Below are 22,441 nucleotides of genomic sequence, written 5' to 3' on the forward strand. Positions count from 1 at the left end.
TACTCCCTACCCAGCATGGGAAATGAAGCAGGAAGAGGAGGAGGCTGCCTGTCTGTACCCACCCCTCGCTCCGGGTGCCAGAAACACCACCACTGGAGATCCACTCCCTCAGATCGAATACTGTCCCCTCCAGGCTCACTTAAAATGTAAATACCAAAGGGACAGTGCAGTGTATTAGTCGCTCCAGGGGGTGTGCTATCTGTTCTAGGCCCCAAGAACATTTCAAGAGGAGAAAAAGGAAGGGCTGCTAGTCCCCCTGTCTGCCTGGATACCTGAGGAATGAAGAGGCATTTCCAAGGCCCCTGTCCCCTCCTCAATGCTGAGCCCAAAGGGGTGGCAGTCAGTGCCAGAAGCCACCACGCCTCTTCAAACTTTTTTTTATTTCCTAAGGAGTCAGGGCAGGGGTGGGGAAGGGATCCATAACTTGGGTTTCAGGAGGAGCCCAGGCCTTGGGAAAGAAGACAAACCCTCTGGCTCTGCCCTCAGCAGTATTGTCAGTAGGGGTGATTAAGCGTGTGCTCCATGATGGTCCGAATGGCCATCCACGTCTCCTGGGCTGTGGGGATAATCTGTGTGGCTGGCATCAGGAAGCCATAGTGCCCCGTGTCACGGAGCTCGAAGGTGAAGGAGTACTTGATGCCACTGTCATAGGCCCAGTCGACAGTGATCCCACTGGCCACATCTGGATACAAAAGGGCAAAGAAATGCCCCCAAAAGGAAGAACAGGGTGTGGTCACAAGGTACAGAGGCATCCTGAGAGGACAGTGGGCCCTGGGGGCCAAACTCCCACCCATTCCAGACCACACCAAGCTTGGCCCAGGCCTCAACCTGGGCCATACGCTGCTCACCCAGCCCAATCTCTGCCCTGGCAAAAAGAAGCTTCTGGAGGCCACCAGACTTGGGATATTTACCCTCAAAGAACATTGCAGTAACCCAGGCATTGGGAGATAGGCACTAATTAATGCTGCAAAGAAACAGGTGTCTGTGTCTGGGTACCACCATTCACCCTTCTATTCAAATGTGGAAATCAGCTCTGGCCCAGCCCAGCTAGATCTATGGCACAACCCTGTGGCCAACCAGGCCTGCCAGTCAGCAGAGCTTGCACCTGGCCCGACCCTAGGTGGATGTGGTGCCTGAAGCAGCAACAGACAAGGGAAGGCTCACTCACAGAGGGTGGTGCTGATGCTGCCATAAATGTACTCGATCCCATGAACCTCATACAGGGCCTGCACTGCATCCTTGGCAAGACTGTACTGCAAGATTAAATCCAGAGAGTGAGATGCCGGTGCTCCCCACACTCCCACACCCTCACCAGCTGCTGAGAAGCAGGGTCTTCAGAGTCTTGGAAGTTGAACATGTAGATGGCTCTTGTGAGAAGGAAGCACAGCACCTCCAGTTTTGAACTTGATCACAAGTGAGAACAAGTCCCCCCACCCCCCACTCCCTACCATGGGGCCTGTTGGGAGTCTGCTGGATGCCTCCCCCAAGCCCTAAGCAGCCAATCTCACCAACTCTTCCTGGTTTGAAACAGGCTCCAGAGAGTGGCCATAGGGGTACATGAGCATCTGAGAGTAGCTGTGGATGGAGATCAGAGCCTTGATGTTCCCGTGGGACGTGATGAAGTCCACAATGGCAGCCACTTCTGGCTCTGACTGAGGGGAGGGCCCATGATAAGTCTCTGAGCAGGGGTTGTTGTCAGAACCATTTCCTGGAAGTAGAATCAAAGTGTTCAAATTCCCAGGCTTGGGAAAGACACTTAGTGCTCACAAAATATACTGTACTCCTCTACATTTCCTAGCCTCTTTTGCAGTTTGGTCGAGGTCATGTGACTACTTTTGACCAATGAGAATGTGAGCGGTGATGATGTGTCACTTCTAGTTGGAGGCTAAGAGCAAGTGCGACTTCTCGACACTCTCTTCTGTCTGTGTGCTTGAAGGAAAAAACTCTAAATGGAGAAGTGTCCTGGATCCCTCTGTCACCAGTGGAAGAAAGCTGTCAAGGAGGGGCACCTACCCACATTGGACTTTGTATGCATGAAAAATAAATTTATATTGTGTTAAGCCACTGAGATTTGGAGGGATATTTGTTACTGCTTCATACTCTAGCCTAGTACATCAGAGGAGTGTTGCCACACCATGACTCAGCAGCTCTGTGGCCCTGTAGGGAGCTCCCTTGGCTTGTCCTTTGGTTAAGTCCTGACTGTGGCTCCATTAGAAAGGCAGGCCTGCCTCAGCAGTTGCCAGTAGGTCTCCAACCTGGCCTCCCCTATGAGCAGTGACCCCTTTGAGCTGATCCTTCTCTGCTGACCCTCCACTGCCATGGGAAAGGCCTGGGTCAGTTGAGTGCTCAGACTTATTGTCTGCTCAAGCTTTGCCACAGCCATAGCCCAAGAACAGCATGAACTTGGAGGAAAAGAGAGACTAGATCACCATAGTTGCCCAAGGCTGGTCTGGGAACCACAGATGCAAAGAGTCTTTGAAAATTCTTCTTGGGGACCTAAGTTGGAGAGAGGGCAAAGAGCAGCTGTGCTTCTATTCTGTTCACAAATTTAATTTGTTCCCATCTCCTACTAGACTCTTTGCTCCCCATCTCTTTTCTTCCTCTTCTGTTTTCCTCCCCTCCCCAAGGGCCATGTCATGGAGGGCTAGGCTGGGCTGGTCACAATTTGTGGGTTAGGAACACAACTGGAAAGAGCATCCCAGGTCCTGCTCTCACTCCTCCTCCCTGAAATGACTGCACAGAAGCCAGTCAGAGGCCAGAGATTGCCCCAACTTCTGAAGCCTCCTGAGGATGCCAGAGCACCCCTCAGGGCAGTGAGTTGGCCAGAGAGCTGAGAGGCTTGCCCACCAGTTCAGATGCTGCTCTAGGACTGCAGCAAACAGGTCCTCCCCAAGGGTGCAGGTGAGGGCAGCGGGGTGGGAGGGATGATCTACAGATTACTCTTTATGCAGCAATTAAATTAAGGCAATAATAAAACCATAAACAAAATCTTCCCCCCTGAGTCACTAACCAGACACTCGATATTTCTGGCCACAGGCAGGCCCAGAGGCAATTCTGTCACCTGGGAGCGCATCTCTTCTTGGTCTTCGGGTCCTTGCCTAGGGCAAGGACTGACCCTGGTTAGAAGGGGATGTGCCTGCAGGAAAAGAGGGCGTAGGAGCAGCCTCACAGGCTGGAGCTGGCCCAGCTAACAGTGGCCCTGTTTGTTGTGTCTGTTGGGAGCCTCTGCACCTGCTACACTTGATGAATGACAAATAGCAACAGATGAGCAGAGCGAGGGAGGCTGCAAGCTTTGTCTGCGTTTGCAGCCCACGCATGGAAAGTGGTTCCCCTGCCAACGACCAGGTGGCTTTGCCCAAATATGGAGAAACACTTCAGGCCGTTAGTTCTGGTTTGAGCTAGGCAGAATAAACTAATCTTCCCCTGACCAAATGGGAATTAGCTGTCTGTCTCTGACATTCACAGTCAAAGTCCTCTGAGCCTGCCTGTTTCACAAGTACCTGCTAATGGATTCATTAGCTATTTATTTTTCCTTCTCTAAAAATGTAATTTGTAGCAAGGGGAACTCACTGGAAGGACATGGTAAATTATTAAAAGCAGTAATCTTTGGGCAGGGGGATTATGGGAGCTTTTTGTCCCCTCTGGGCTTTTTTCCCACATATTTTTTTTTACATTGTGTATATATATATACTGATTTTTTTTCCTGTGGTGAAACTCACAAAAGTTATTTTCTTTAAGAGGTAATTTGTCTTTCTTCTAGCCAGTCTGTCTCAGGGTACGTGGGCACTCCCTTCAGCCAGTTCTGAGGGGCCCACGTGGATGCCCTCTTGGGGGCAAATGTCTGGTTATTTAGAGGTGGAAACCTAATTTTATGTGGCTGTGTTCCCTTACACAAGCAGCTAAAACACAGCCCCAGACTCTCAGGCAACCCCTACACTGTGGGCTGGTGGCCTCGCTCTGTATGCTTCAGAGCTGTCCTTATTTTCAATGAGAACAGACTCAAATCAGATTTTCAAAGCAATGGGCATCCAGATCTAGAATGTTCTATCTCGTGGGCTTGACCTCCCATCTGCAGATCTGCTTTTCAACAGCATGGCGAGGGGGTAGGAGCAGCCAACAGCACGGCATCGTCTCCTGTGGAGCCAAACCCTGATTCCCCAGTATAGTGTGGGAGCAATATCTGGGGGCTGAGGGCTGTACCCATACACCCCTCTGTTTTGGAGACTTTCCTGGTTAGACCCAGAACCCCAACCATCAAATTTCTGCATTCCCAGGGTCCACATACTCATCTCTGGGCTTTCTGGAAGCCTCAGTTTCCCCATCTAGTCCCTAAGCCCCTCGTGTGGCAAGGGAGATAATCAGAAAGAACACCAAGGGAACTCAGGAGGAAGCTGCCCACCCCTCCCTTGAATGATACAACCCTGCAGGTAAACAACAGTCCAACAGCCCAGGGTCACAAAGTAATTGGGCCAAAAATAAAAGCCAGGCTCAAGTCAGTGTTAATGATAAGGAACTAGTTTATTCTATGTTCGAACCTTTGTTCTGGCCTCCCCAGAGGGCAAAATTTGGGTCACAGGTCTCAGGGAATGAATTTGGAGGCATTTTCTTGTGGCATGCTCCATTCAAGGAAGGGCTAGAGATATTTGGGTAGGGCACCACAAATTCTGGGTTTTGAACAATGAGCAAGACTACTTTGGACCTCCTTAAGCCTTTCTCTGCCATATTTAGGATCTGACCCTTGCAGTTAGTCCCCAGGCAAGGAGCTGTTTCCCATGAAGGCTTAGCATATGTATACATTTAACAGACATATGCAACCTCTCCCCATACCTCACGGCCGATCCTAGGCATGTGCCTGCCTGTCTCTGGCCATGACTCACTTGCATTAGCTAACTGCTTTGCCTCCCCAGTTATGAGTCAACATAATCTGACTGTGTGGGAGACGTGCCAGGAACCAAGTCCTCTCCAGCCCTGCCCCAGGGTGCAGCAGACTGCAGTACCTCCAAAGCCTGACTTCCAGGTCCTGTTAAGATCCACACCAATGCAGAAGATTCCGGGTCTGCTGCACTTGTTCTTCCGCCACAAGCGGTTCTGAAAATGCGCAGGGCAGGTGACCTCATTCACTGGGCCCATTCCTGGGTGGGAGCCTCTGACATCCTGGTCTAGGAAGCGGGGTCTGGCGGGCCAGGGAGGGGCAAAAGGAAGGAATCTCTGGGGCAGGATGAGGCTGGCATGGGGCTGGGCCAAGGCTGCAGATCAGATGCTTTGTGGTTAAACCTGGGGTATTATGAGGTTAAACATGGGTATGGAGAGAGGCCCAAGCACAGTCAATCAACAGTGGCCTTCCCTGGGCAGCAAGAGGGAGGCTGAAGGGCAAGAGCTGCAGCTACAGTATCTGAGCAGCCCACCTGCCTCAGTGAGGCTCTGCAAGGAGCCCCCGCGGGGCCTGCCCCTAGGGAACCTCAGCCAAGCATCCCAAAACCACAGTGACCTTTCCTCCATTCCCCCAGAGCTGACCCCTGATCCTTGACCCCCTCCCTCTCAGGTACTCTCACCATGCTGTGGCTATAAGCAAACCCGTCAGGGTTGGAGACAATCTCCATAAAGATGTCCACGGCATTCAGTACGTCTGTCACGATGCAGTCTTTGCCATATTCATTGACAATCTGCAAGAAAGGGCAGGGTGGGGACAGGGTGAGGGACAGGAGGCCCTGCTGGGCTCTCCTCCGAAGCAGGGCAGGATATCTGTACAGCCAGTGGCTGCAGGCAGGGGTGGCATCAGTCATCAGGTTCAGCCTTGTGCAGAACCAAAGGCTTGGATTTTAAACAACTAGAAAGCAGAGGACAGCTTGGGGCTCTGTGCTGCAAAAGGCCAGAGCACATGGCAGCTGTTCCATAGGGCAGGAGCGTAGACAGCCCCCCGGGTTAGGAGAACCACGAATTAAGTTTTCAACTGGAGGTGCCCTTAAATAGTTGAGCAGCCCCCATTCCCCCAACCCAGCCCCCATGGTCTGTGCTGACCTCCCTGGCAGTCCAGATGCCGGTGGCATGGGTGATCCACTCCCGGGAGTGGATTCCAGTGTCGATCCAGATGGCTGGGCGCTGCGAACCTCCAGTGCTGAACTAGGGAAAAGCACCGGACCCCATACAAGTTTGAACCAAAACAGCTACAGGGCTGTCCCTAGACTGCCTGGAAGGAGGCCCCAGACGTATCCTCACTGCCTGGAGCGGCCCCATGTTCCTGAGAGGGGGGCTGTAGGTGGAGGTACCTATGCATGAGCCCATAGAAAGTGCACACGTGTGGGGGTGCCCTGGAGACATAGTGATGCTCTTGGAGAGCAAAGTGATCCAGCCAGAGGCACAGAATTTCCCAAGTTTGAAAGTATTTTAGACTAGTGCTTCTCAAACTTTGAGGGGCACGTGAATCCTCCGGGGAGCTCAGTAAAATGCAGATTCTGATTCAGTAGATCTGGAAAGGGGTGTGTGGCTGGGAGTTTCTAACAAGCTCCCAGGAATGCTGCTGCTCCTGGTCCAAGGATCCCACTGAGTAGCAAGGTCTTAGCATTAAAGGGGGAACACAGACAGCCCTTAAGGGAAATCAAAGCAGGCACAGGCGAAGTCAAATCCCGAGCTAGATGAGACCACTTGACCCTTCAGAAGAGTCCCCCAGGGCATTGTTGAGGACTGCAGTGCCTGTCTTCTCTGAGAGCTGGATGTCAAATGCCCTGCGTGGTCCATGCTCCTGAGTGCCCTCTAGGGCACACACAAAGAATCATTTTCCCATAGGCTCCACACTCTCACCCATCCTGCCTCCTTCATGGCCAAGGGCACTGCTGCTGCCAAGTTTACTAGAGCTCTGTTTCCAGTGGCCCCTGTGAAGGGCTGAAAGGTGTCCTCATAGACTCAGGCCTGTCTGTGGGGCTGCCTGAGCCAGATGACTTCAGCTGTTGTAAATGAAGCCTCTGGGTACCGCTCTTCCCATTAAACAGATGAAGCAACTGAGGTAACAGGAAGAATGCTGACTCACTCACACTCACATCCCAAGTCCAAGGTGATGATTGCCACTCTGCAGTTCCATCTCCTTAGCAACCCTCCCACCAGATTCCTGACCCAGACATGCCAGGTCACTGCACTACCACCTGTCCACACCTACAAGGGTGGGTCCCTGAACACCACCATCCCAAAGCTTGTGGGTCACCTCGGGACAAGAGTGTACACATCTCTCTCCCTAAAACTCCCACCCAGCCACAACCCCACATGAGCTCAACTTATGCCAGAGGCACTCACTGTACAGTCTAGTGGTCAACGCTGCTAGCTTTTACCTTCAGAACAAGAATGGACCGATTTTCAAAGCTGTGGCCAATCTGAATTTTTGAGAGAATATCTGAATGATCAGTTACAAAGTTGTCGATCCAGATATATATCTGAAAGGAATGAAGTTTCTCAGATGGGCAGTTAAGCAGGGAGGGGGCAAATCCCAGGATCTCTCTGAGTATTCTCCTTGTCCCATCCCACCCTCTTTAATGCTTTCCCACCTCCCTTGAGGATCTAAAAGTATCACAAAAATCAAAGACTACCTTGGGTCTAAGGCAGGAGCTGTGGTTAGCCTGGATTCCCAGGCTCTTCCTAAGCCTTGCCTGGAAGAGCAGCACGTGCTGCGCCTACTCAGTCCCCAGGGTCGGCCTGTATGGCTCTCTCTGGTTGGAAGTTTCTCTTGCTTCCATATTATTGGCCCATTCAATCCATTTGACAGATCTCAGTCCTTGCAGTGTTGTTTTTAGTCATCCTGACCCTTTTAGATTCTAAGCCTCTTGAAGGCAGGATTATTTATCTCTGACATCAGTAAATACTGATGGAATATACTAATTCATTCTCTTATTCTTCCAATATATAATTAAATTAACAAATATACGAAAGAAAATGGATCCTCTATTAACGGACTTCGTGAAACGGGGAGAGTGATAATGATAATAATAGATGGACAATATCAATAATGTCATCCTTTACATGGAAATAGGATGTGTGCCTAGAGTTTCTTTCTCGACTGGGCGTCTCTATGCTTTTCTTGCATATTCTACCTTTATGAACAAGTCACAATCAGTCATGCCTGCCCTCAATGGCTGTAACTGTAATCATAAATTTTCTCCAGCTGAACGCAACTCTTTAATTCTACAAAATGGCTCTCTAACATGCCTAGCTTCCTGTCCCTCTATGCTCTAGTACTCACAGCTGGGGTCACTTAACACAGGAATGGTCGTTCAGAGGTTAAGACCCCTGGATCCCTAGCCAGAATGTCAGATAGGAAGGTGCCTCTACCTGCTCTGTTCTGGCCGGTGCTGGATCCCTGCTCTAGTGTTCCACCTCCCACGCCTGCTCTGGACCGGGCCACAGTCCCCTCTATCTGAATCCTGGCTTCTGGACCTCCTTGAGCTGTCTACCTCCTGTCGCCCAGTGTGTGCTCTGCACTCCCCAAGTGTCAGCTCACAGTCTCCTGTAGACCCCAGAGTCCTGAGGCTGGAGACCCTGAGGGCTCAAGAGGACAACAGAGCCCAGAGCCTGACCTGGCAGACCCACCTCCTCCAGGGTGTGATACGAGGAGTAACTGAAGCCACTGGTGCTGCGCTCCAGCCAGCGGGATTTCACCATGGCTTCTCTCTCCTCGTCCAGCAGCACCTAGGAAGGGAAGAGGAGGCTGGGCCAGGCATGTCTCTTCTGAGGCTCTGCCTCAGCTGGCTGCACAAACACAGTATCGACACGCGAGAATGAGCCGCTGTGAGTGTGAACTGCACAAAAGGAGGAGATGCCAGGTTGCTGGGTGATTCTTCCACTTGGCAAGCTGGCATTCATGCTGCCATTTCCCAGATGAGCACAGGACAAGGAGTCTGGAGAACTTGGTTCTAAGTGTGCCATTGCCACTAACTTGCTGTGGAACCTTGATCTTGGTTTCCTCAGCTTTAAAATTGGGACTTGCCTTGCCCATCTCAAAAGGATAAAATGTAATAAAAGATATAAAAGTGTCTTGGAAAAGATGCTCATGAGCTACTGCCAACATTGCTTTTGTCCTCTGTGAACACTCTGTTGAGCCAAAGCCCAAGCTGAACTATGTACACTGACCCCTGGGGGAGCAGAGGGCTCCCCTGACCCACAGCATGCACTCTGCCCCAGGAAGTAGCCCAGACAGTTGATGTCCAAGCCATTCGAAAAGCCAGTCCAAATCATTATACTTAATGTGCCAACAGTCTGTCACTCACCATCTTAACTGCCTCTTAAACACAAGTACAGGTGAGCCAAAGTAATGTCCTTCCTTGAGTGGCAATTTGGAGTTGGCACACAATCCTCATGTGGTACTTCCCACAGAGCGGGCAGTATAGTGCCTGGGTTGAACTGACCTCCCACATCATCCTGGGGCATTTTTCTCAGCTCGGGACTCAGTGAGGTGGGCAGGTGCCCTTCACCCTAAGCTCATACCCTTACATTGACACCCAGGGACCGAAGCACCCCAGGACTCAGCCCTGCCTGTGCAGCATGGGAGGTGCCTGGGCCCCTTTGCCACAGGGGTGCTGGGAAAGCAGAGGCCGTCAACCCAGAGTCACTCTGGTTTGCAGCTCTGGGTCACAAGTAAATCCTGATAATGCCTTGCTTCAGGCCAGAGTCTTTTAGTTTAACCAAGCATCTGTATACTCATCACCTCGGTTGATCTGGTCAGATGACCTGATGACAGGGCAAGAATTAACTATTCATGTTTTAGAGAAAAAGCAAATTAGAGAGGTAAAGAGACTTAATAGCAAAGCTAACTAGGGGCAGAGGTGAGATAAAAACCCAGATATCCTAGTTTCTAACATTATGTTCCTTAAGGCCAGCTAGCTATCAAAACTAAAAGCTAATAAGAATCTCACACACACACACACACGTCTATGTGTGTGTGTGTGTGTGTGTACATAGAGAGAGAAAGAGTAAGCACACATATAAAATATGAACAACAGGTGAAAAGTCCATCATACTATTCTTGTAATTTAAAAATGCTTTAAAATAATGAAAAGGCAATACCCCAAGCATAGGAAAACAACACAGTAAAATGTGAAAAAAAACCCAAAATGCTAACATGCCTGTTAGGAGAGAAAGATTATGATTTCAAGCAATTTTTCCTTTTCTCTATTTTTGCATTTTGGCAACGTGCTCACACTACTTCAATAAGGAAAATCTTCTAAATGAATAAATAATACTAAAACAAAGACAAAACACCCAAATGGCTAAAAATAAAGCAGCAGCCATGGCGCCTTCAGTCCCAGGGCTAGAAGAAACACTCCCGCCCTGCCCCGCTGCAGCCGAGGCCACTATCAGATGACACACTCACCCCATCGCCCCTGTCAGCTTGCTCACAACCCTCAAGTTCACAGATTTTTAAATGGGAGTGGAAGTCAATGTTTGGGGCTCATTTCGTTCTCTTTTTGAGCACCAACTACACGCTAGGCATTTGTAATTGCAATGTTCTCTAGCTGAACTCGCTGGGCTGGGGACGTTCCCACTTGGGCAAAGCTGGGATTGCTGGTTTAGTTAGAGATGGCTGGAGGAGCCCTGATCCTCACTGGCACAAGCAGCAGCCTGGGAAGCTCTAACAAAGGAAATTTGTCTTCTTCCCAGAAAATCAACGGAAATCTCAGCAGCCTCCATGACCAATGTGTGTCCCTCACTGTGGGCCGGGCATGACCAGCTGCAGTGAGCAGCTGCAGAGCAGAGAACAGGTCAGGCCAACGCACCCGGAGTCAGGGCCCCAACGCCGTAAAGTTAAAGGGCCCATACATCTAACTTCCTAGGGATGGAGGTGGTGAGTGAAGGTGGAGGAGAGGGAAGAAAAATTGGGAAGATAGGACCTGAGGACCCAGTTCTTTCCCCACAGCTCAGGGACACCCACAGGAAGAGAGTTCCCATAAGGCTGTCCTTTGTTCCACACGACAGCTTGGAGGCAAATGGGAAGTCGGCACTAAACTGCAAATAACTTTCCAAACACGCTCACAGCCTTGTGAATGGATATGACACCCGCTTACAAATTGGGAATGCTCAGCCCTCACAGCTGGGCCCTTGATTCCAGGAACATTAATCTACCCTGGCCTGAAAAATACGCAGATGTTTGCTCCCTTCACAGGGCTGAGGGAAGGGGATGGGAGAACTAAGAATGCAGACTTGCCGCAGGCTTGCCTAATTACAGCCCTGTCAGGCTTCTCAGAGAAAAAAAAAAAGACTCAGAAGTAAGCCATTTGCCTCCCTGGAAGCCGTAAGCTGACAGGGAAAGTAATACCTCGGTGTAAATTAATTTATGACAGGAGCAAGGAAGGATGGGGACATTAAGAACAGCACCTCCAAGATGGGGGGCTGGGGGAAGCTGATCATAACGGTGAAGATGACGCCTGAGGGGAATCTGCATTCACAGCTCACTCCAACCACAGACGTAAAATGGACGAAGTTCACAGAAACAGTGGTGGCGGGCAGGAGATGGGTTCTAATGTCCACTCTGTGAGGAGGGCAGTCACCTCTTCTCATGCATCCCTGGCCTCCTCTTCCAGGCCTAACATTTGCAGTCGCAGCTGCGTGGCCGGTGGCAGTTACAGTCCATGCCTACGTTTGGATGGCGGGTGAGGGGGTACAGATCTGGGGCTGTTAGAATGGACCCCTCAGAATTCAAGACCGAACCGGGGCTTCCCTGCCCAAAAGGCAAAGCTAAAACGCCATACGAACAACGACACCGCTTGAGAAGGCAGACAGCACAAGAGTAAAGGGTCCAGGGCCTGGAGTCAGGCTGTCTCAGATTAAATCCTGACGTTGTCACTAACTTGGGCAAATTGCAAAGTTCTCTGTGCCTCAGTGTCCTAAATTAGGAAATTCTCTGCACATTCATAAAATGGGGGTCATGTTACCATGTACTTTCACACATACTTGAAGTGTTCTTGTGAGGATTAGAAGGGTGAATACATGTAAAATGCTTAGAACATTGCCTAGCATGCAGTAAATGCCAGGTATGATGATGATGACAACGACAGGACAACAACAGTGACTCTTGGGTGACTCCAGGACTCTGGTGGAATAATCATTACAGGGCATGACCAGGAAATCTGGGCTCCTCCAGGGAGAAGTGGTGTCTGCAGGACTTGGACAGCAGGTGACCCCCATTAGTGGTCACTTGGGTGAGTCAGGCAGCCCCTGCCCCTCCCTGGGACCAAGAGAGGGGCCTAGTCCTTCTGCTGACCCTGTCTCCCAACCCCTACCCCCAACCCTCCTCAGCCCCCTATCCCCATGCAGCCAGACTCTGGCTCTCCCTCAGGGCCTTACCCATGATTCCTTCCTTTCCTTGCCTATTCCTGTCTTCCTCTCCTCTTTAGAGCTGCCACCCAGCCAACACCTTTCCCACTTTTAAATCTCTTCTACTCAGCAGACCAGTGTTTGTGAAGCACACACTGGGCACTAAAGATATGGCAGCCAACAAAACAAAATTGCCTGCCCTCATGGAGCTTACAGTCTGGTAGGGGAGACAGACAGCAAACAAGACAAATAAGTAAATCATATAGGATATTAGAAGGCTGTACGTGCCAAGGAGAAAAGTGAGGGCGGGAACTGGGGGAGTGTGGGAGGAGAAGGGTACAACTTAAAATAGGGTGAAAAGTTGATACGTGAATCAAGTGTTGAAAGTAGTGCGGGAATAAGCCATGCCGATATCTGTAGAAGCAGCATTCCAGCTACAAGGACGAGCAAGTGCAAAGGCCCTGAGGTATGATCCTAGTCAAGGGCACTGAAGCAGGAATAGGTCAGGCAAGCTGGAGGAACATCAAGCAGGTTCCAGTGCCTGGAGCAGAGTGAGCAAGGGAAGAATGGCCAGTGACGTGGGGTGGGGCTTGCATCGTGTAGAGCCTTACAGCAGTCTTAAGGACTTTGGGTTTTACTCTGAATGATGTGGGGAGACACTGAGGGTTTTAAGCAGAGGAGTGACATAATAGGACTTGCATATTTTTAAAGGTCACCTCTGCTGTTTTGAGGCTAGGCAATAAGGAGGCAAGGGTGGAATCAGGGAGAACCGTTAGGAAACTACCAGAATAATCCAGGTGAAGGCTGATGGGGTGTCGACCCGTGGTGATAGAATAGGATGTGGTAAGATATATTTTGAAGGGAGAGCTGGTAGGATTTGCTAATGGACTGTCTGTGGGATGTGAGAAAAGAGTCAAGAATGACTCCAGGTTTCTGGTCTGAGTGACGGGAGGATGGCACTGCCATTTCCTGAGTTGGGGAAGGCTATGGGGGAGCAAGCCAGGGAGTGGCCAGGGGAGCTAGGTTTGTACCTGTGAAGTTTGCTATGCCCATTAGACACCTAGGTGGAAATGCCAAGTAGTTGGTCAGATACGTCAGTCTGGAGTTCAGGTCGGATATATAAGTCTGGCTGGAGCTATAAATATGGGAGTATTCAGGAGGTTGAAGGTATTCAATGCCATGATCCTGGATGAGGGGATAGAGGAGAGGTCAAAGGACAGAGCTGGGAAACAGGGAAACAACATGCAAAGGAGCAGCCAGTAAGATGGGACAACCAGGAGAGCGTAGTGTCGTGGAAGCCAGAAGGAGAGACATGTTCCAGAGAGGAGAGAGTGACCAGTCAGGCTGAAAGATGAAAGAACAGGACACTGCACTCAGAGCTGACTGCTGAGTTGGACCTAGGAGCTGTGTGTGACGTTGTCAAGGGCAGTTGAGGTGAAGCATGAGGTGGACAGTCCACCCGAGGAGAGGGATGGAGATGGTAAGTACAGTCAATATTTCCAGGAGTTTTGCTCTATGAGGAAGAGGAGAAATGGGGTGATAGCTGGAGGTGGGGGAAAGGATCAAGAGAGGACCTTTTTAAGATGAGAGAAATAACTCTATATTTGTATGCTAATGGGAATGATCCAGGAGAGAGGGGAAAATTGGCGAAGCAGTATTTACACTAAATTGTATCTTGCTCTAGAGCGTGCTCGGAGAATGGGTGATTTTTGTTTTCTCCTTTGTGCTTTCCCCTATTTTCCAAATTATCTATCATGAATATTTATTAATTTTGTAATCAGAAAAAAGCCATTAAAATCCACAGAGCTGATTGCTCAAGTGAAGCTTTTCCATGGTGATTCATCCCAGGGAAAAAAAAAAACAAAACCAAAGGGCTGAAAAGAATGAGGAGGTGAAGAAAAATTAAATGCAAATACAGCTCACTCAGAATCAGATAATTTCTTCCCTGGCCCACTGCAATTTCCTCACCACCCTCCTGTCTGTCAGTCTCTCCCTGTTCCTGTCCCCACCTCAACATTGTCAACATTGTCACTGTCAGAGGGATTTTTCTTAAAATGCAAATCTGATCATGTCAGAGCCCTCCGATGGCTCCCCCACGCTTTTCGGGATTTTATCTTGACTTGTTCACCTGGTGGAGGATGCCCTTTGTGCTCTGGTCTGGCCTCAGTGCCAATCATAGGCCCCTTCCCCTCCCCGCCCCCCGCCTCCCGCTCTTCAGCCACACCGTAATTACCGCCTTCTCGGAGCGACATGCAGTGCCTCTTGTACTCGCTCCCATAGCAACCTGCTCCACTCCATCAGCGCATCATCCACTCCATTGTAATCACTGATTTACTCCCCTCAACTCTCCCATCCCCACAGCACTCAAGCGCCCCTGGATCCAGTGACTAGATTTTTTTATCTTTGTTTTTCCAGTGCCTTGCCCAATACCCGGCACACAGTAGGTATCTCTGCATCTGTGGGTGGAATGAACAAGCAGATCTCAAGCATCCCTCTGATCACAAGGCAGGAGTGGCAGGCGGGCACTTCCCTTCCTCAAAAATCTCCAGCGCCTCTGGCCAAAGTAAAAGCTGGCACCAAGGTTTTCCACACTTTCTCTCAGCCTGGTACTAACAAGCAAGCATACTCTCTCCTCTTCCCTCTCCTTCTCATGTCCATTAAGTCAACTAACATTTACTAAGCCCCGCCTAAGTGGCAGGCCCTATGGTAGGTGCTGGGAATATAAAGATAGATAAGGCAAATGATTCTGTACCTTGAGGGGCTCAGGGGAGGGGGCTCTGGAGACAAAGACTAGCATATTAGCCAGGCCTCTCTCCGGGCATGCTCCTCCTGAACCTGCCAACAGAGCGATTCATTCAGCACACAGTGGTTGAGGGCCCACCATGCAGGAGACACTATGCCAGACACTGGGGTGAGGTGATCCAGAAGACAGAAGGCAACCAGGTCTGTGCATCAATAACTAAAACGTGAGACTGGAGGCCAACAACCTGAGTGGTGCAAAGCCCTTCCCTCCTGTTAGCACCTCTGAGCTTCCCTCCTCCTAGACACCTTCCCCCATCATCACCACAAATCAACTCAACACAGCAGCCTCCTCCCAGCCCCAGCTCCCTGGGAGCCAAAATGTGATCTCAAGTATAACAAGAGATCTTGATGCGTTGCTGACAGAGCAAGTTGTTGGTGAAAATCCTGCCGGACTGGGTTAGGGCCCGGAGTCGAGGGCATTTTACTGAGAGGGCATGAAAAGCTCCCCGTTTCCCACTGGCGAAGGGAATCCAGGGGCCGGGGATGACAGGAGAGGACAGTTCCAGAGGAGCCGGTGAAGTGGGGGAGACTCACAGGTGCCTCTGGGTCCATTCCTGATATGCAGAAATCAACAGAAAAATGTCAGAGACCTCTTCCTATCTCTTTGCCAAATGCTGCAGGGTCTCCAGGGCAGGACAGAAGCAGGGAAATGCAAACTTCAAAATGCAGGCACCGGTGAAAAATGAGAATTGAGCACTAAGTCTTTTGATGTGGTAGCCTCTCTTGTCTGTGGGAGTTTCCCCATTTTTGTTTGTGGGGGATTTAATTAGGGAAATGTCGAGCGGGAAACAGATGTGCCTGAGGAGGAAGAAAGGTCTTTGAATGGACCGCAGTGCCCCAGGCCCGTGCTTACAGGGGAAGGAATGCACCTAATGGTATGTGATGTCAAGTGTGTGCGCTCTGGGGACTGTGTATTCCCACACGCAAAGCCCTTAGAGGAGATTAGCTGCAGCACAATGTGGCTGCGCAGGAATCTACGTGGATACAAATCTACAGGTACACGACGGCGTCTGCGGAGGGCTGCAGCCAGAAAGGTCTAACCCAGTGATGCCCGAGAGAATCGATTTAGGAAAGAGACTCCTTGGGATATCCTTGAAGACAGAACAATTAAAATAGAATTTCATGACATTCAGAAAAGACGCTGTGAGGTGCAGCAACAAGTGAGGGCGGGTGCCTGGGATGAAGTCTCCCTTCACCCTCCCCAAGGGCAGGCCTGCAGCTGCTTCTCCCAAAGCTGTTCCTCTGGCAGAATCCTGCCTGGGAGAGGCCCCCAGTACTGAGAGCCCTGCAGTGGAGGTTGGGGGAGGGAAACCGCAGCAGGGCTCACACTCGGCTTCTCTCACCTCTTCCTGCCTCTCTGGAGTGAAGGAATCCCCTGCTATCAAATGGCTGAGACACAACAGGGACAGGAGGGAGCAGTCAGAAAAGCAAAAGGAGCCATCCAGAAGAGGTGCCTCCTCCCCATGGTGCCTAGAGAAGACCTGAGCTATTTCCTCCTGTCTCCCTTCTCTCCCGTCTCCTCCTTTGTCATGAACTACAAATTCCTCCATAAGAGGAAACCACAAGTAATCTTAAAAACACAACAAACTAATGAATATAACAAAAGAGAAGCAGACTCAAAGGTATAGAGAACAAACTAGTGGTCACCAGTGGGGGGAGGAGGGGCAGTACAGGGGTTGGGGAGTGGGAGGTACAAACTGTTGGGTGTAAGACAGGCTCAAGGATGTATTGTACAACACGGGGAATATAGCCAATATTTTGTTATAACTGTAAATGGAAAGTAACCTTTAAAATTGTATAAATCTTTAAAAAATTTTAATAAAAAAAAAAAAGAGGACTCCACAAGCTACCCTGCCATTACCATACTATGACTTATGAAGTCTGTCTTCGATTTAAATTTTCCTTGAGAAGTGTGAGGTTTCATTCTTTCCATGGTAGGTTCACAAAAATGCAGATGAAACTCCAGAAAGAAAACGTCCATTTTAGCCCTGGATGTTCTTTCTCCATGTTAGGCCCAAACCAAAACAGGATATGAAGGTGAGACCCCAGCCACAGCGCTGGGGCAGGACCTCACCTGGATGTCCTTTATCATGATGCTGTAAGCAAGGCCATGAGACTCCAGGTAAGCTTTGATGTCCTTCAGTTCAGAGAAAGGAACTCTCATATCCACAGGAAGGCTGGGCCTGGCTGGGCCACGCCAGAAGTCCACCTTGATCACAAAGGAGAAAAAAATGGGCATGTTTATCACACAATCCTGTAGGCACCCTGGAGGGCCAGATGTTCTTCTCTTATACAGTTGAAAGGGCCCCAGTTCCAAAATGAAACCCCTAAGGCCGAGCAGAAACACAGGGACAAACAAAATCCCTAAGTCACTGAGTTTCCTTCCCTGATGTTAAGCACCTCATCTCCCAGCCTCACTCACAAAATGTAACTTCGCCTGGATGCAAAGAGCCCAAAATAATTTCTAAAGGTGAGACGGCTCATCATCTGGAACATTAACATGGACAAGAACCCTGGTGAGAAGAGGGAGACATCACTGCCCCTAAACCCCAAAGGGGTAGGAGAGGCCTGATCTGGATCCCTGTGCCACCCGACTGCCATGTCTATTTTTCAGTTTGTAAAATGGAGAGACTTATTATAAAGTTTTCTGAGTCCTGGTTGATAGGGGCACTCAAACGAATAGGAACGTGGGCTTTGGGCCACATCCAGAAATACCCGGTTGTTTCAACAGCCCTCAAACAAAACCCTTCTATTATTGAAGAAAATGTTTTCCTTTGTGGAATACTTGCTGAGGACAAATGTTCTCAGAAACCAATGCTCAGGCTGACAGGGACGAACCCAAATAAAACACAGGTTTGCCAAGCTAAGCCATTGCAGTTGGGAAACAGATGTGTCCAGTCTGCATGCTGCATGGCATACCACCCAGAGATACATGGACCTCTCGTGTAGCTTCAGGACATTCCAGCCATTTTCAGAGCAGCCCCCCTACAGGACAGAGGGGAAAGCCAAGAAGGGCCACCCAACCTTCCAGGTGAGTGTTCCCAACCTCTTTTGAAGAGGAGGCACATTTGATTTTTCCACAGTGTTGTGATCTTTGGCAGACACACCCAGAGGGCAGGTTTGGGGTGGGGGAAGCAGGACACGGAGTCAAAGGTGCAGGCTGCTGTGAGGGAGGAGAGAACTCCTCCCCAAGCCCTGTGGAGTCCTCACCTTCTGAGGCTTCAGGCCCTCCAGATCTCTAAGAAGTGAAAGTTGCTTCTCATTTTTAGCCAGGACTCGAAGAACCTGGTCACTGGAAAGACACAGAGAGGGTGGAGGGAGCTGTTCAGAGGGATTCCTGGAAGACCGTGCTGCTTGGGAGAGGCAGAGTGGAAAAGAGGCCAGACTGCGGGGACCTGGCAGGACAGCCGGGAGGCTAGAGGACCCCTGAGCAGAAGGACTTGTAGCCCTGGGAAGCAGGAAAGCCCTTTAGCCCAGGACCAGTGGTCTCTCCAGCCCCAAGGACAGACCACCCAGGGGACTAAATATAAAAAAGCCTGTCAGTGCCACTGATGAACCCAATGCTAAGACAGGGGAAACAGGATGGGAAAGGAATGTGGGGGATGGAGGAGGGAGGGAGAACAAAAGGAATAAAGGAGAGAAAGGAACAGACACAGGGAGTCGGGGGGACCAATGGTGGCCCCATGTGCTCTTCATACAAGGGCCCAAGGCCATGTCTGCCCCCAGCCCCGTGCCCTCTCCTGCCTTCTCCCAAGAGCCGCAGGACATGGAAGAGATCAATCTCACACTACCTCACAGGGGGAAGCTGAGCTCCTTCCTGTCCCTCCAGAGGGGTGGGGAGGTCATGTAACTGAGCAGCCTGCAGTGTGACCTCTAGGGTCTGAGCCTGGGATGGTGATGGCTCCCTCCCTGACCGGCTCTGACACCCTGGATGATGAACCCCCTCTCTAAGCTTGTGTCTTCTCTTCTCTACTATGGAAATACTATGGAGTGGTTACCTTGCGGGATCTTTGGGAAGCTGAGAAATCATGTCCGTAGAGAGTATATAATACTCATACTTATTTTTACTCAAAGGAAGACAATACCACACCCATACGTTAGGAGTACATAGTCTTTGGGGGGTTATAACTTTTTTAAGAATCAGAGAAAAGTTACAAACACTTCCTCCAGAAAAAAAGTAGATACACAAAAAATTTTACATATGATTTCAGGGGGTTCTTGGAGCCCTGAAAGCTTACCGTTGGAGTCCAGACTAAGAACTCTAGGTTGCGGGAGGGACAATAATACAGCTGCGTGTCCTGCCCTCTCACATGAAATTGAGAGGTGACGGAGTTGGAAGTGGGTTCAGGATGGGAACTCAAATCCTGAATCCCTTCACCTTGATCAGGTCCCGCTGGGCCACCCGGTCACCTGGCTCCCAGCAATCCTCCCTCCCACTAAGGAGCAGCCACTCACCCTGTGAAATTCATTTGGCCCAAAGCTGCTGCCAGGACAAAGCTGCAGACCAGGAGCGTCTGCCTGTCCACAGGGGACAGCCCTCGGCCCACACTTCCTCTGGGGAAGCCCTGCATGCTTCTTCCTCCAGGCGAACTTCAGGGGTTCTCCTCGTGCACGGGCACGGCCAGGCCTCAGGACAGCAGAGCACCTAAAGGCCGACAGGCCAGACCCAAGAATGTGCGTTAGGCTCTCTCTGGGGAGACCCTGCGTGGGATTCCCACACGCCAGGTCTTGGAGAGCTGGGGCGCCCCTCCCCACTCCTAGGTGAGTCTTCTCCTGAGAAGGGGAGGAGGGGAGGGAAAGAGGAAGACAAGGCCTTTAGCTGTTTTCCTCCCCAGAGGTTTGCTGGGCCAGCCTCTCGTGAACATCGAATCCTCCATCTCCAGAGAAAGATGAGAGAAGCCAGAGGCCAAAGGAAACCACTCCTTTCCTCCCTCTTCCTAATCTTTCTCTGTGCTCCTTCTCCCTCCCCATCCACTCACACATATCCTCCCTGCACATAAGGATGTGGACACCACTGAAACAATGCCGTGTTTAGACACAGAGCCGGTGCTCATTTCCTGTCTAAAAGGTCTGGGGCAATTGACCTAATCTCTCTAAGTCTCAATTTACTCATCAGTCAATCAAACGGGGTTAATAAAATCTCTCCTCCCTGCTTCACAGGATTTTTGGGGGGTATTAGATGAGACAACTTGGGTGAACTGGCTTGGCAAAGCCTGCAAAATATAATGTCATTATCTCAAAGCATTAGCTCTTAGTCACAGCTGCATCTTAGCTCAGGACTCCAGTTGCAGTGGAGAGAAGGGGAGAGAAGAAATTGGAGAGGGGAACAAAGGAAATGTCTATTCTATGAGAAGGAATTCAGTGAAGAGTCCCTTTTCTCTATCTTCAGGTGGTCACCATTATGCCAGGACAGGTAGTGCATTTTCTGCTATACATGAAGGTCACTGCAGTCATTATTATAGTTCTCAACAGAGAGCAGAGTCAATTTCTCAGTGCTGCTGAAGCCCCACACAGCCCCCTTTACAGTGTGGGAACAGTAGGAATAAAGCAGAGGCCAGCACACAAAGCAGTCATATTAGAAGGAGAAAGTGAAAGATGATGCCTGAATGGTAAATGATGAATCTAACAGAAAATCTGCAGGAGGTGGAGGAAAGGCAGAGACTAAATCCAACAAAGTTGTTCAGCAGAGGACATCAACAAAAGGCCACTTAACTGTCACTGGCGATTCTCAGAAGCCCCCCCTCCCCATCCATGCTTTCCCAGAATGGCCAATTAACCGGCCATGTGTACAGAGAGGGGAGCTCTTTTATTGAGAGAATGCCCTGCTCCCACACCCCGCTGGACCTACTCCATTATCTCGTAGTTCAGCTGTTCAGACATGCCAAACTCTCCTAGAACCCTGGCTTTGGGAACTCTCAGACTGAAACATTAGCAAAGGGTTTAAGGACCTAGAAAAGAAAGCAATTAGGCTTTCTACCCAAGTAACAGTCAGCTTCAGTTAGAAATAGGAATAAAAGAATGTATTAGTAAACAATAGCTCAGGAATTTAAAAGAAAGAAAAGTGAGATGGTGCTAGTCACCCAAAGTACCCAGCATCTTCTTGTTCAAAAGCACCATTATAAGTCACTAATAATAAGACAATCCCTGCACTTGGTTTAGAGGTGGGGAGAGAGAGAAAGAAAGACTGAGAGCAAGAGCAAAAGAGAGACAGAGGAGCAGTTAAGAATTCTTGAGAATTCTAAGGCAGCACCTCCAGCAGAACTTTCTATGATAATGGAAATGTTCTATGTCTACAGTATCCAATAGGATAGCCACCAGTGGCGAGTGTGAGTGAGGAATTTTAATTAATTTTAATAATTTAAATGGCCACATGTGGCTAATGACTGCCATATTAGACAGCATAGTTCTATGGGAATTCACCAGCCCTGAGTACTGTCTCCAAGGCTGGATCTGAAGCAGAGACACACAGCTGTGTTTGATCTAATACCTAATATTGGCTTCTCACTCAAAATTAATTACTCATTAATTAATTTTACTTTTAGACATTAAAATATCTAATTAAGTAGACATTATTTACTCAATAAATGTTTACTGAATACCTACTATGGGCCAAGCACTTGTTAAGGTGTGGGAATAAAACAGCAATACAGACCTAGCCCTTAGATTTCTAATGGGGTAAGTAGACAATTAAGTTAAAGAGCATAAAAATAAGTGTGAAAATATAGCTGATGTGTGTGCTACAAGGGGAAGGTACAACATGCCAGGAGGATGGGTAACATGGACTCCATGTAGACTGAAGAGGCAGGGAGAGTTAACCTAAAGAAGTTGTTAGAAGGACTTTCATCTCCTACAGGTGAGTGGGCAATCCTGCCCAAATGAAATAACTAAAATGCTAGATAAAATATTTTTAATAACAACTTTTCTTAACACCTCACTGGGCTGGCATGAAAGTAAGAATCTACAGATTCCAAAAAGAAGTAAAAGAAGTAAAAGCAAACTTACCTGAGAGGTAAGCAAACATGTCCCCTGAAGAGTAGATAGAGGTCTCTCAACCCTAGAGTTCTTGATCTTCCTCCTAAAAGAAAATAGCTTGTAACTAGGATCATTTTCCTCCTGCTTGAAGTATATATTTAAATTTTCTTTAGTGAAGCTCTCTGTTTTTATTTGTTTGAAAAGTCTTTATTTGCTTCCTTTTTTAAAAATATTTATTTATTTATCTGGCTGTGCCAGGTCTTAGTTACAGCACGCAGGATCTTCCTTTTTATTTTAGTTGCAGCTGCGGGATCTAGTTCCCTGACCAGGAATTGAACCTGGGCCCCCTGCATTGGGAGCATAGAGTCTTAACCAC

The 22,441-nt window shown here is 49.4% G+C and overlaps 1 protein-coding gene across 1 annotated transcript; it reads right to left on the reverse strand.

Annotated features, from left to right (window-relative positions):
• Nucleotides 1–1,159: 1,159 nt before the first annotated feature.
• Nucleotides 1,160–22,172, reverse strand: CPA5 (carboxypeptidase A5). Its single transcript, XM_027101928.1, has 10 exons — nt 22,096–22,172; nt 19,549–19,738; nt 18,304–18,385; nt 17,168–17,302; nt 8,572–8,670; nt 7,320–7,421; nt 6,019–6,120; nt 5,553–5,663; nt 4,998–5,088; nt 1,160–1,708 (listed from the first exon to the last, which is right to left on the reverse strand). Exons 2-10 carry the CDS (start codon nt 19,662–19,664, stop codon nt 1,491–1,493), a joined length of 1,056 nt encoding a protein of 351 aa, XP_026957729.1. The 5' UTR covers nt 19,665–19,738; nt 22,096–22,172; the 3' UTR covers nt 1,160–1,490.
• Between the last annotated feature and the right edge of the window lie 269 nt (nt 22,173–22,441).

Source organism: Aethalodelphis obliquidens, unplaced genomic scaffold (assembly GCF_003676395.1).
Source record: "Aethalodelphis obliquidens isolate GAN/ISIS:26980383/991018 unplaced genomic scaffold, ASM367639v1 scaffold5, whole genome shotgun sequence".
Lineage (NCBI taxonomy): Eukaryota > Metazoa > Chordata > Mammalia > Artiodactyla > Delphinidae > Aethalodelphis > Aethalodelphis obliquidens.

Bases quoted from the DNA above. Each gene is read 5' to 3' on its own strand.
- CPA5 (XM_027101928.1), bottom strand. From the start codon at position 19,664: ATGCAGGGCTTCCCCAGAGGAAGTGTGGGCCGAGGGCTGTCCCCTGTG. The intron at 5,089-5,552 runs GTGAGAGTACCT...GCGCATTTTCAG, and splicing joins TTGCTTATAGCCACAGCATG to AACCGCTTGTGGCGGAAGAA. The intron at 1,709-4,997 runs GTACTGCAGTCT...TTCTACTTCCAG, and splicing joins CTGGAAGTCAGGCTTTGGAG to GAAATGGTTCTGACAACAAC.